At 37.7% G+C, this 14,036-nt stretch overlaps 3 protein-coding genes across 3 annotated transcripts; 2 read left to right on the forward strand and 1 right to left on the reverse strand.

Moving 5' to 3' along the window:
• The first annotated feature begins 489 nt into the window (after positions 1-489).
• Positions 490-4,863, forward strand: LOC121771469 (mitogen-activated protein kinase 15-like). Its single transcript, XM_042168254.1, has 11 exons — positions 490-651; positions 910-949; positions 1,957-2,362; positions 2,448-2,575; positions 2,663-2,722; positions 2,842-2,991; positions 3,101-3,256; positions 3,351-3,562; positions 3,648-3,758; positions 3,859-4,019; positions 4,105-4,863. Exons 2-11 carry the CDS (start codon positions 926-928, stop codon positions 4,398-4,400), a joined length of 1,704 nt encoding a protein of 567 aa, XP_042024188.1. The 5' UTR covers positions 490-651; positions 910-925; the 3' UTR covers positions 4,401-4,863.
• Positions 4,864-5,004: 141 nt separating this feature from the next.
• LOC121771470 (protein ABCI12, chloroplastic-like) lies at positions 5,005-8,273 on the forward strand. Its single transcript, XM_042168255.1, has 7 exons — positions 5,005-5,428; positions 5,852-5,968; positions 6,153-6,389; positions 7,072-7,236; positions 7,380-7,455; positions 7,687-7,751; positions 8,007-8,273. The coding sequence occupies exons 1-7, from the start codon at positions 5,111-5,113 to the stop codon at positions 8,148-8,150; spliced, it is 1,122 nt and encodes a 373-aa protein (XP_042024189.1). The 5' UTR covers positions 5,005-5,110; the 3' UTR covers positions 8,151-8,273.
• A 134-nt stretch (positions 8,274-8,407) lies between these two features.
• Positions 8,408-12,643, reverse strand: LOC121771909 (protein FAR1-RELATED SEQUENCE 7-like). Its single transcript, XM_042168804.1, has 2 exons — positions 12,216-12,643; positions 8,408-10,946 (listed from the first exon to the last, which is right to left on the reverse strand). The coding sequence occupies exon 2, from the start codon at positions 10,936-10,938 to the stop codon at positions 8,620-8,622; it is 2,319 nt and encodes a 772-aa protein (XP_042024738.1). The 5' UTR covers positions 10,939-10,946; positions 12,216-12,643; the 3' UTR covers positions 8,408-8,619.
• Positions 12,644-14,036: the final 1,393 nt, after the last annotated feature.

Here is a 14,036-nt window from a genome sequence, read left to right on the forward strand (position 1 = left end):
ATGAGAGTTGATCTCTTTATTTTCTGATTACAAATAATGTTTTCACCGTTGAATGTTTGGAATACACATAGTAACGAAGATATGTTTTTTAGTGCGTTAGAGCATAATAAATAATCTTTTGTCGAATAATAGATTCCTCCACTCTTCTATGCGAAGATATAAAAGTATCTCATCTTTTTGATAAGCTATATATTAATAAGAAATATATTCCACTATATTACCAACAAAAGTAGAAAATTCCTAAAGGAATAATTATTCATAATTGGATTAATCGTTTTTAATTTTTATATTACATAAATGTCCTTCATTTGGCATTATACTTACTAATTATATTGCATTCAATTTTCACATGAATTACCCATTTTTAGTCCATACATTTAATTAATCCAATAAAACTGGATTTGAATTTACAAGAATTAAAATGAATACTTGTTGATATAAATAATTAATTTCAGACATATTATCCACTTTACTTATATCTCTCTCTACAACTCATTCACTTTGCAAAAAGCCCCTCTTCCCCATTTGCGTTAGAGATCATCGACAACGGCTTAGGAATCTCCATTTTTACAGCTACATAACTCTCATTCCTCGTACACGCTTTCGCCCCTCCAAAAAAAATCTGTTTCTTGCTTTGCCCCATAAAAAAGGGTAACTCTTCAACTCTGCTAACCCATTTCAAGATCACAGTTTTATGCTCGAATTCTTCTAATTCTCCCTCTCTCTTCATGTTTTGGGGGTTTTCACTTGAGATATCATCTGGGATTTCTTCCAAATTCGTTGATTCATTTCTGTGCTCACTTCATTTTTCGATCCAAACTCAATTCGACTCTTTTGCTGAATAGTCAACATTTTCTGGTTTCTTTGTGATCTAATCTTCCTTATCCATATTGTGGAATTCAATTTCAGCTGATTTTGGGATAATATGCAATCTGATCATCGGAAAAAGGTTAGCTTTTTTAAGTTTCAGCTGTTTGCAGATTTAATTTCTTGGATTATACTGAGTTGGAATTATGTAGTTTGATTTCAGAATACGTGTAATTTCATCAAGATTTGATTTTGGAATATTTGAAATTTGTTGGGATCCAATTTTAAGTGTTCAGTAAGATGGGAGATGTTAGGATTTATATGGAGGATTTTGTATTGTTGAGGTTGTTTTGGACTTTAGTGTGTATAATCACACTGTTTAATTATATTAGCTTTTGATTGGAGTTGCATCAATTTCTTGATCTTCTCTTTTGGTACATCACATTGGTTAAAGTAGATTGATTCATTAATCATGATTACTTTCTTCAGCTAGGTAATTGTGATTATTGGTGATTAAGTTTATCCTAGCAATTGTAATTTCAAAATTCAAGCTTCCTTAGTTGGTTCTGGTTTGAATGGAAAATCTAAAGGACTTGGGTTTTGTATTGTGAGATAGAATTCAAAGTGTGAGGTTTTGTTCAAATTTAAAGGAATTATTTGTGTTGGCCCGTCGTGAAATGATCGTGTTTTGCCAAGAATAATAGACCACTTAATGATGGGCGTTGCAATGACATCGATTTTATGCTGATGAAAGTGATTTTTCTTTAGTTTAAATCTTGCATGACTCTTCCCTCTTATGTTCTTTAACTTTTCTCGTAGATCTATCTTTATATAAAGGTTCGTGTACACTTGAAGTTACGTTGTTTTAATGAGATTTTAGTTCAGACATTTTCTTTGCTTCTAATGTCTCCAATCTACAAAATATAGTAGTATATCTTATTCGTTCAAGAACTCAATCATAAGTTCATAATCTATGGTGATACTGTCATTCATTTGGACGTTCATTAGTTTGATTCTGTTGAAAGCCCTTTTTTCTTCATCATCAATTTTGAACAGTGTCCATTTCCGCCTCCTCATTTCACTGCCGTGTTTTCTCAATTCTCATTTTTCTCCATGTCTAATAAAGTATACCGTCGTTATTTTTTTCAGTCTGTAGATGTGGATTTCTTCACACAATATGGTGAAGGAAGCAGATACAAAATCGAGGAAGTAATAGGGAAAGGCAGCTATGGTGTCGTCTGCTCAGCATATGATACACGTACAGGAGAAAAGGTTGCAATCAAGAAGATAAATGACATCTTCGAACATGTCTCCGATGCCACACGGATTCTTCGTGAAGTTAAGCTTCTTAGACTTCTCCGACATCCAGACATTGTGGAGATCAAGCATATTCTGCTGCCCCCGTCTAGAAGAGAGTTCAAGGACATATACGTAGTGTTTGAACTGATGGAGTCCGATCTCCACCAGGTCATCAAAGCCAACGACGACTTGACTCCGGAACATTACCAATTCTTCCTATATCAGCTTCTTCGTGGCATGAAATATATTCATACAGGTTATAGGACTGCTACAATCTCGAAATATAACTGTGCAATCCTTGTTGTTAACTTGTTTCATCTAACTAGAAGTTTTATGTGCAGCTAATGTATTTCATCGTGACCTGAAGCCCAAGAACATCTTGGCAAATGCTGATTGCAAATTGAAAATTTGTGATTTTGGCCTTGCTAGAGTTGCCTTCAATGATACTCCAACAGCAATATTTTGGACGGTATTCCTTTTCTTAATTATTTTCTTGACTTCTGTTTCTTTTCTGCATCGACTAAATATCTTCTCTGACTCACCTATTTTATTGTAGGATTACGTTGCAACAAGGTGGTATAGAGCTCCAGAATTATGTGGATCCTTTTTCTCCAAGGTATAAGTTAGTGACTGATTACTCGTTACAAATTCGTTACGACTAGAAAGTCCACAAGTCCAATGTGGTGAAAGTGCTGCAAATTTTCTGATGTTTGTTTTCTTATGTCGATTTTGCAGTATACACCTGCGATTGATATTTGGAGCATTGGCTGTATTTTTGCGGAACTTTTGACTGGAAAACCTCTCTTCCCCGGGAAAAACGTTGTTCATCAATTAGATCTCATGACTGATTTGTTGGGAACTCCACCTCCTGAAACCATAGCAAGGGTACGCCGGTGTTATTTTTTTTTGGGGGGGGGGTGGTTTTGAGAGTCTAAGAACGTGAACATAAGTTAGCTAATTCGATTGTATTCGATTGTATCATATAATATGACAGATAAGAAACGAGAAGGCTCGTAGGTATTTAAGCAGCATGAGAAGGAAGAAGGCGATTCCTTTGTCTCACAAGTTCCCGAATGCTGATCCCTTTGCTCTCCGTCTCTTACAAAGAATGCTCGCTTTTGATCCCAAGGACCGACCTTCTGCTGAGGAGGTTTTGATACTTTTTCTCTCTTGTCAAACTTTTTATATATCAGAGCTTGCCTTTTGTAGTTCAAGTTTGTGAAAAAAAAAATTCGAGCTGTCAGGCTCTTGCAGATCCATACTTCCGGAACTTAGCTCGAGTAGAGAGAGAACCTTCTGCACAACCGGTCACCAAAATGGAATTTGAGTTTGAGAGGAGAAGAATCACAAAGGATGACGTTCGAGAGCTGATATACCGCGAGATTCTTGAGTATCACCCCAAGATGTTGAAAGAGCATTTGGATGGAGCAGAACCTACGAGCTTCATGTATCCAAGGTATTACCTATTTCCCAAGAAATTTCCAGCTGGCTTTAACATTTCCGTGATATGAACGTGTTTTGATCGCATCCTCATTCGTCAGTGCTGTCGACAAATTCAAGAAGCAATTTGCGTTTCTTGAGGAGCATTGGAGAAACGGAGGTGCTGCTCCTGCTCCGCCTGCTGAGAGACAACAATCGTCGTCTTTGCCTAGGTAAACATGATCCTAATTTACGTTCATCGTCTACGCTTTGTGTCGCACTATAACTATTGTGCAAATCGCGGATGGAACTAAAACATGTTAATGGCTGCAGGCCTTCTGTACTCTATTCGGGTAATGCTAATCCAAGTATGAGCGAAGTGGCCAACGAACTCTCCAAGTGCTCCATAAAAGATGTCGAGAAGCCACACGCTGATCACTCGTATGCAATTCCGATGACACGGTTGCCTCTCCAAGTTCCAGAAAATATCCAAGGTACGACATTTTCATATCGGTGTGAGATCTCATACACGTGTCTGAAACACGAGATGTAACTTGTCGACTGTCTCTCGTATCTCAGCAAAGCCCGCCACAAGGCCGGGGAAGATCACCGGCCACGCACCACGATACAACAACTACGGAGCGGCACTGCCACCAGCACCGGTAGACTCAAACGAACAGCGCAGAACGATGAGAAATCCCAGCATGCATCCTCAATACGTCGCTCCTAACCCTTCGTACCCGAGGAAGTGCAAGGCCGAAGACGGAGAAGGCGCCATGGGTGACGGGCCTAACGCGCTGCAGCGCAAACAAGAGCTCTACATGGCAAGAAAAGTTGCTGCTGCCCAAGGCGGAGCCGGAAGCCTCTGGTACTAAACTCTTACTGCGACAATGGCAAGGTGGAAACGGTTCCAACTGCGACTCGGTAGCAGCAGAACTTCGGTCGGCTGGCTGCAGCCAGTGATGTCGCTGTTGACGGGCCCCACAGGGTATGAATACAGTCCCCATATCAGTGCTTCAGAGGGGTGAAGATGATATATAAGGTAGCTAGCGAGAGGTAGATTGAAGATGAAGAGATGGAGGAGTAGAAGAAGGAAGCTTTAAGTTAACAAAGAATGGGATGCATCACAAACTCATCTTGTATTGTTATGTAGTTTTAAATTTTAATGGTTATTGGTTAGTAGTGGAGTATTTGCTAATTTATGTTTGCTTTTTCAACTTCATGGTGTGTTTGTGGTAGTGTATGGAGATGTGACTCTGGGTAAATAATTTAAATGTCAAAACTATGTTCCAAATCTAGGGTTTTAAATGAACTAGTGTTATCACCGATTTCGATTTAGAGTGATTGAAATTTTGTCTTTAATTATGCATTAGAATTTAGTTGTTTTTTAATTGCTGCCGTAAATTCATATGCATAACGTCGAATAAATATAAACGTCGAATAAATTACTTAAAATTAGAAATTACTAGTATAACATTTTTTTTCTTGTGTAGAAAATAAAAGTTTGGATAATTAAACCAAATCGGAAATAACAGGATTCTCCCTTCCGAAAAAACCAACATTCCGATTCTTTCCGCCGCCGCCGATGTATCCGGCGCTCCTCGTCTCACACCCTAGACCTCCAGCGACAGTCCCATCTCTTCGCTCACTCCACTCTGCGAGAAATTACTCACAATTGCTGCTGCAGCGCTGCTCCGTAGCACTCAAACCTCGAATTAAATGTGCAGCAGTTAGTAATGATGAAATTGGGGGCAGTAAGAGCTGGGAAAAATGGCTGCCCCGTAATCTGTTTGGTGCAGAGAAAGTGTTTGGAGCAATATCAGGGGCTACCTCCAGTCCCATTGCTCAATACATATCTTCTCCCACCACTTTCTTGCACAGCGTTGACCCTAGAATTAAGATGGTATATTTCTTTTCTTTTTTATTTTTTTATTTTATGTATAAATTTCTCAAGGGCTTTATTTTGTTGGATAAAGCTGTAAAAATTGTTCTCTTTTATTGGTTAAGCATGGTGATCCCCCCTTTCTCTACCTTCTGTGGTCTTCTTTATGTTGGAAATAGGGTAACATATCTGCATTCTCTATGTCGATTGTCGAAAGTAGAGATTATACTGTACAAATTAAATTCAAAAGAATGAAAATACGAAGGAACTTGTAGATTATATTTTGTGAGGGTGTTTGAAGGCTTGATGAATAAAACTTGTTTTACAAAGCCCAGCTCAGTGTGTTCATGAGTAATAGTATGTTTTTTTGTTTTAAGAGTGTTAAAGCTATCAGTAACAGATCCCACATAGGTTGTAATTGTGTTGTTTCTCTTGTGTGTGTAGGCATGGCTGCTTGCGTTTGTAGTTTTACCAGCGAAAGCAGATATGACGGTGCGTGTGGGGGTGGTAGTCTATCTAGCCCTGTTGTCTGTGTGGGTTCAGCCGACTGAGGTGTGGAAGGTAAGGCCAGTCACATACTTAGATGGTAACTGTTTCGCATATGTATGAGTGGAAAAAGAAAGTCAGTTTCTTTTTTGAATACTCAAATATGTAGCTTGTACTTCTCTTTTGGAACATACTTGTAGTAATAGTACTTTTCTTTATGCAGGGAAACTGCCTTATTAAATGTCCAATATTATTGTAGGATCAATTGGGAAGAGTGACTTTGCTCTGCGGTATCTTGTTTGTTTTGTTGGGGTTAAGCACCGACAGTGCACCTTCCCTTTTACGGTCGAGAAGCCCACCATCTTCAGTGACAGGATTACCAAACCTTGCCGCATCTTATGAAGGTTATAAATATGTGATTATGAAGTTTGGGCCGTTACAGTTGACAAGTAAAGGCTTGTCAGCTGCTACTACAGCAGCTTGTTTAACATTCACTGTGAGTTTGCCTTGGCTCTATATAATACTCCCTCTGTCCCATAAAAATATGTGCACTTTCCATTTTCATCCATCCCACAAAAACATGTGCATTCCATTTTTGGAATGTTATATCAATTTAATAATGTATGTCCCACTATCCACTAACACTACTCTAACTACCTTTCTCCTCTTCTCTCTTACTTTACCATACCATTGCCCATATTTTTATGGGACGGAGGGAGTATGATGGATGCTTATGTGCAATTATTTGTTTCTTTGTCTCCATGTTATAATATTTATGCGCGATCTTGTGATATAATAGACCCTTAGTTCCATGTGCTGTAGTAAATCTTGAAAATGATCAAATACTTGGTGGAAGTTTTTTTTTCTTCACTGGATCCATAGATAACTACATAACCTTGTATTTGCCATTCATGGAAGATATTGAATACATCCAAAGTGATTTTGGTAAGTAAATCTTGAAATGTGTTAGATATCCAATTATTTGGGTGAAGTCTGAATCAATTAGGTCGTTTCTTCTCCACAAGTTCTTAAAATAAAACAAACTCTTCAGTGTAACTGTGCTGTATTGTTGAAATCATGCACTCAACTAATATTTGTCATCTTTCATTTGGCAGATGCAATAATTTAATATTGAGTTACTAACTTTACTAATTCATACTACATTTTTTCCTTGAAAGATCTTCCAAAGTGCTAGCCTTTGCTTGACAACCACAACATCAGAGCAGCTTGCATTTGCTTTGCAATGCTTTATTCTTCCTTTGAAGAACTGTGGTGTCCCAGTGGCTGAAGTCATTCTAACTCTACTACTCTCGTTAAGATTCATCAATTTGGTATTCGATGAGGTAAAATAGACTTTTTTTTTCTCAGTTGATTGTGGAAGTTGATCATTTCTGCTGAACTCTTGTAAAGGCAGTTTTTTGTTTTTCCACATCTTATTCTTGAAAAAATTTCACAGTAGTTTTTAAATTCCTCTATGCCATGGCAGGTTCGCAATGTGGCCCTGGGTATTGTATCTCGTAGGATTCAATGGGAGCAGTTAACAACACTTGAGACAGTAGATGGTATTCTCCAACTTAAATTATCTACTTTGAGATGCTGGCATGCTTATCTCCTTTTGCAGAAGATTTTTTAAGTTCAAAACATTCTGTGCATGGAATTCTGTTACTAATATTTTAGGAAAAGCATCTGAGTACTGTACATGCCACATGGATATTCTTTTCATCTATCTACAATTGTATACATGTCGTTTCGTACTCAATTAGGAGCTGATTCTTATAAAACCTTCTCTGCAGTTTTCTTCACATACATCCGAAGGATCTTCAAGAATGTCTATAGCCACGCAGAGCAGATAAGCCAGGTTCGTATTGTTCTTACATCTCCAATTCCTATTATTTCTATCCCTTCAGCTTTATGTCATCATCATACGCCATTTTTATGGTCTCCTCTACAAGTATGCTACTAAAAGGTGTTGATTTGTAACATTTCTCATACTTCCATGATGTTTAAATAGAAACTGACCGATGTTTCTGTCCTCTGTCATATCTCCCAGAGTTAAAATTTAGTATACTTGCAGCAGTAGAAACCTGATCATTGCTGTCTATCTTGTTTGCAGGCAATGATCGTTAGAGGTTTCCGTGGAGACTGCAACTCTTATCGCATTTTTCTGTCAGCTGGCTCATCTGCCAAGATTGCTAATATCGTTTCTTGCTCTTGCCTCATTGGCCTTGTATGTGCTACCACTTTGCCAAGATTCTAGATTGCTAACAACACTCAAATCTGTCTGTTGTATAATTGCTGTTACTATGAAGAGGCCATGTACCTTGCTCTCTTTTTTCTAATATTTCAAATTCAGAAATAAGTACTTATGCTGTTACTATAACCGGCAGAGAACATATTTCATTCATAACTAGATGTTTCTGTCTTGATTAAGAAATTAGTTGTATTAATTTATTCAATTAGTAGATGTTAGTACTCACAAGCACCAATTTGACTCATGTGCATCCCATTAACTAATTTAACAACAATTTCAGCTGAATTTTCCATTAGAACTACGATTCTTGCCAAGCTGCATACAGATTGCAAAGAAAAAAGGGTGATGCTATCTAATTTACATGGCTGAAACAAGTGAAAAACTAGCCCTGAGTTACAAGCGATTTGGAGGTGAGTCCAGCTCCGAGCTCGAGCCGAGATAAATACATGTGAACATTTCTAACAGATACACGGCCCTAGTTTTGCCAGCAGAGATTCCTCCTACCTTCCTGCATGATCTCGAACGCCAGTTTGTATCTCTCGAGAGACGCCGCCCCGGCCTCGATGTAGTTCCGCGCTTCCTCTCTGAGACTCCACAGCATCAGCGCCTTGAAATCCTGTGGACCACCTGCTGAGTCAGCATCTCTGAGGATTCCGTATTTGGCATTCTTGCTCCACCGGTGCAGGACATACCGAGACGGGAGCTCCCTTATGTTCATGATTTGGAGCACTTTGAGAGCATGCCTGCAGAGAACACCTTCAAACTCGAACATCTTGCAGCTGCAGTTTATGTTGAGATTTGACGCGTTGAAGGCAACAGTTTTCCTCTCCTCGCTGTTCCCGCACTTCTGCACCATGTATCTGCTGATGGCTCCTTCGACGTTTATCTTCATACCGACATAACTATAGCACTCCAAGAGCTCCTTCTGGAAGACCTTAAACATTGTGATTGTGTAAAGCCTTCTGCATTGCTCTTCTATTGGGTCCTTCGTGTGCAGAACTGCTTGGAGATTAAAGGTGTTGAAATCCTCCTTCCTTTCCTCTTCGCGTCGCTGCTCCAGAGCTTTCTCATATCGTACAATGAATTCACTGGAAGGCGTCTGAGCCGTCAAGATAGTGCCAAAATATGACTTTAAGCTCCCATCCACGGGGATTCCAGCAAAGAATGTTCCTTTGAGGTAGAAAGGGACCCAGCTTTTACGCATTCTGTACATATCCCTGAACCAAGAATGGTCTCTGAGGTTGTATTTGTCCATGAGCATATCCCAAGCAGAATCAAACTCATTAGCCGTCTGACTCTGGAAGACGCAAGTCTCATAATCATATCTGAAATCAGCATACATGGAGAGTAATGGCCCTAAATTCTCCTGTTCTTTAGCCAGGATTTGCCAGGCAGAAAACCGGTGATGCGTCCCCGGGAAAACCTGAGCAATTGAATGCTGAATGGTGTGCTCTTGATCGGCTATCATAGAAATGGGGCGGTGCCCCGACATTGCCCTAAGCCAAGCCTGAAAAATCCAAGTAAATGACTCCTCAGATTCATCCGCTACTAATGCGCAACCAAGTAGTACTGGTTGACGGTGATGATTAACACCAACAAATGAAGCCAATGGCACTGAATAACTACCTCTTCTGTGTGTCGTATCAAAGACAATGGCGTCTCCAAATTGAGTGCATGAAAATCTAGATCGTGAATCGGCCCAAAAAACATTCATTGCCTTGCCTTCACGCGTTTCCACTGCGTAAAAGAATCCTGTGTCTTCCGCTTGCCGGGATTGAAAGTACTCAAGAAGCAAAGTATACCAAGCACTACTGATGTTACTCTCTGAAACACGTTTAACAAGGCTCAGACCTCCGTTTGTCTCTACCAAATCCAAATTCTCCAGCATATTGCTTCCTTCCTCTCTGTAATCCCCCTTTGATGCAACAGTGACTGTTCTACTAAGATCTGTAGGAGTTTCAAATTCATGATTATGCTCCTTCTGTAGACGATCAACAACCCACCTTCCTGATTCTTGCCTCTGTATTCTCATATATGCCCCACAGCCGACTCTCGAGGGATGCTGATGCCCTTCTTTGGAGCACACAAATCTTCGAGATGTGATCGACCCATCATGCTTGGAACGGAACAACTGACCTATTCTGATCCTGAAACCTGCACTAGCTGCATAAGTATAGTAGAATTTGTAAGCTTCATTGGCAGTGTTAAATTCTAGCCCTTTTTGTGGTTCGGCTACAGGTCCAACCATTCCATCCATCTCTTCCTTTTTGAGACGTTTCATATCAACTACGCCAGTCGGACTATCATCCTCATGTGATCTGATTCCAGTCCGACTAGCCCCACCAGCCGATGATGACCTTGGAGTTGGAATAGTTTTCCTCTGTATCCGAGGTGGACAGAGTTCTCCAGATGCTTCAAAATCATGATTATGCTCCTTCTTAATATTAGCTAAAACCCACTTCCCGGAATCTACCTTTTGCACTCTTATGAAAGCTGGACAACCAGTCCTTGAGTTGGTCTGAAACCCCTCCTTCGAACACACAAATCTCCGAGAAATAACAGCACCGTCAACTCGGGATCTATATAGCTGTCCAATCCTAATCTTGAACCCGACTTCGGTAGCGTACGAACTGTAGAACTCCTGTGCCTCTTCAGCTGTATCAAACTCTAACCCCATATGCGGTTCCATCTTAGACTGCCCAACATCGTCTCGGTGACCATTGCTTTTTGCAACAACTATAGTCGCTGGTTTTGTCCTGACAGTCATAATATTTCCCAACTCGTCCCTATTCATATCAGTATCTGCAGTCATCAACGATAATTAAAAGTTACCAGAATACAAAATGCCATAATTGATAGTGAATAACCAATAAACACAATGAGCTACATTAACTCTTTAGACCCTAACTGCTTTTTCTTAGTCATGCTTTCAGCAAGCTCCATCATGATATTTCATTAAAATATGCACATGAGTCTATATTAAATTCCTACCAACTGAACTCCACACCGAGTAGCCTTATCAGGGATTCAGGATGTTCCATTAACTGATACTACGTTCGTTCTTTAAAAACAGAAACTTTTGAAACAACATAGGTTTTAATGCCAACTGGTAAAGTAAGAGAGAAAAAAGTTCCCTAAAATATAAAGTGTCTAATTTTAAGGAACGGGTCCAAAATGGAAATAGTTGCTAGTATTTTTAAAGGACGGAGGTAGTACTAGACAACATAACATTATTTACATATTTAAAGCAGCAACTTTTCAGAATTCCTCTCAAAGGAAATTAGTTGGAAGTTGCTTACTAATCACAAAGTGTCATTGTTAATCAAAAGAAACCACATTGCAACTCCAGAAGCCTTAATTAACTTTTTCCTCATAGGGAAGATGCTGAAAACATGCCAGGGCTCCATTGCTTTTGTGAAATTGAGCATTTCCCGTAACTTAAAACTTTCATCTTTAGGTTAATTTACTGAGACTTCAGAGAAGCAACTATTTCACAAAGCAAGTATCATCAGATTATAAAGGTTATCACCCAGTAACAAGCAATATCTCCCACAAATTATTACATCTACCTTCATTTCATCCAATTTTACTCATGCCTGAACATAAAAATAAAATAAAATAAAATAAAATAAAAAATCAGCTTTTTATGGCCTAAAGAAATGCTGTGGTATGGAATGAATAACAGAAAACATACATATCCAAGAGCACATATACAATGTCAAACAGAATGAACATCTTAATACTGGGAAAATATAGATTGTATAGACAGGATGATTTTCCCATAATGTTAATGAAACGGCATGCAATTTGAAGAACCTAAACTTCAAACAGATATGTCTCAACCCCCAAAATCAAATATCCAATCAGAACAAGTTAGTCCAGGTTCAGCTCGAACGGATAAATTCTCATTCAGCCAGCACAACTGAAGTACCGCGGCATAAAAGGTAAAAACCAATAATAATTGTAATAAGTTAAGATCAAAATAAGGCGAGATAAAGCAACATGAAACGCCACAACCTCGAAACGCACGGAGAAATCTAAGGGGAGAAACAAAAGGAGCTAGGGTTTTACCTTTCGCATCCGCTGAAGCTGAGACAAAAATCCCCAAAATCTAGGGCTTCAACCACCTAAAATCCCACTAGAAGTTGGGTAAATTCAACGGAAGCAGCTCGCATTGCTGAAATCCCCAAAATGCGAAGAATTAGACCCCAAAACTGCAATACAATGGGCAAAAACCTATCATTCCAACCGCAAAATTGATCAACGCGGGTTTAGCAAATAATAATCGAAAATCCGAAAGATAATTTTGCTTTTATCTTTTGGAAATGCATCAAATTGAAATTTGAGCAGTGGATTTTGTGGGCTGAGCTGAGGTGGATCACGATAGTTGGAAATGGGCGTCAGAGTTTCAATTCTGTGGTACGGAGCTCTATGGAAACTTCACTACACCCATTCAGTTTTTTTTAGTAAGTTTTTCTCTCCTCCCACGTAAGCATAATGAATGCGTGGTGGATCATTTGATGGTATTATCTTTGGAGTTTAGAGTCATTTCTTTTTCTATTAAAAATAAAATATTCTATTATTCTTATTTTTTTCATCACCTACTTTATTCTCTCTATATCTTTCTTACTTTAGTCATCTTTCCTATTTTTTAACTCAATTTCTTAATCTTCGTGCTCAAAAATTTTGTATCAATTTAGTTGGGACAAAGAAAGTGTATAAAAGTAGGACTTATGTGTCATTAATTTTTCAACTCATTTTTTATTACATTTCTTAAAACTTATGCCGGGTCAAATGGTGACGAATTATTATAGACGAAGGAAGTAGTATAATAAAGTAGAATATAAAATTAAGTAATATAATAAAGTAGAATATAAAATTAATTTATCATTTAGGAGTATAGTAAAAAATAAATAAGTAGTAGTAAAATATATGGATGGAGTGAAATAACAAAAATGAGCACTACTATTCACTCTTGTCAAATCATTCATATTCATTTTTGGAAATTAATACTACTATTTTTAATCCTTTTTATTTTATTATTATTATTTCTGTTATTTTATTTTTATATTCAAAATAAATGTTTTAGTACTCAGCAGAGGAGGAAAATAATATTAATTTTAATGCACACTCTCCGTCTCAAACTAGTTAATGCATTTCTTTTGGGTACAAAATTGAAGAAATTGATTTTTAATAGTTAAATATAGAGAGAATAAAGTAGAAAAGCAAAAAATATAAAGGAGATAAAGAAAGAATAAAAGAAGATATGTGATAAAGCTTTTGTTAAAAGATGAAATAAAGCAAATAAATTGGGATAAGCCAAAAAAGAACGCGCGCCAAATAGTTTGGGACGTGGGGTTTATAAAATATCAAACTCAATGGAGTGTAATATTCGAGTAATATATAATTTCGTAAGAGATCCAAATTGATATTGGGTGCAGTGTTTGTTTTCATATTTTTTTCTAAACATTTAAATACCTCTTTAGATCATTGTTCAAGTAATTTCCAATTTCACAATCTTCTACGGTTCCATTCAATTACAATGACTAATTATGATATGTTAATTTGATAATTTGTTTAAAATTAAATTATGATACTATTATTTTAGTTAGAGAATAGTGTTTATAATTAATTATCACGTTAATTATATGATCTAAAATTAAATTATAATATTCAATTTCGTAAACCAAATATAATAGATATTAATTTACTTGCAAACTGAACCACCCATAAATAAATTTACGAAAAATTATGTATTGACATTTGTAACTTAGATGAAATTTTCGCGTATTTAGCTAATGGGCCTTTGGTCCAAAAGAAAATGCTTCGGCAAACATCAAACTCAAAATTTGAGCAAAGGCCCAAAATCTGTCTTGTAGCTTCTGTTATTGA

This window comes from Salvia splendens, chromosome 16 (assembly GCF_004379255.2).
Source record: "Salvia splendens isolate huo1 chromosome 16, SspV2, whole genome shotgun sequence".
In the NCBI taxonomy this organism is placed as follows: Eukaryota; Viridiplantae; Streptophyta; class Magnoliopsida; order Lamiales; family Lamiaceae; genus Salvia; species Salvia splendens.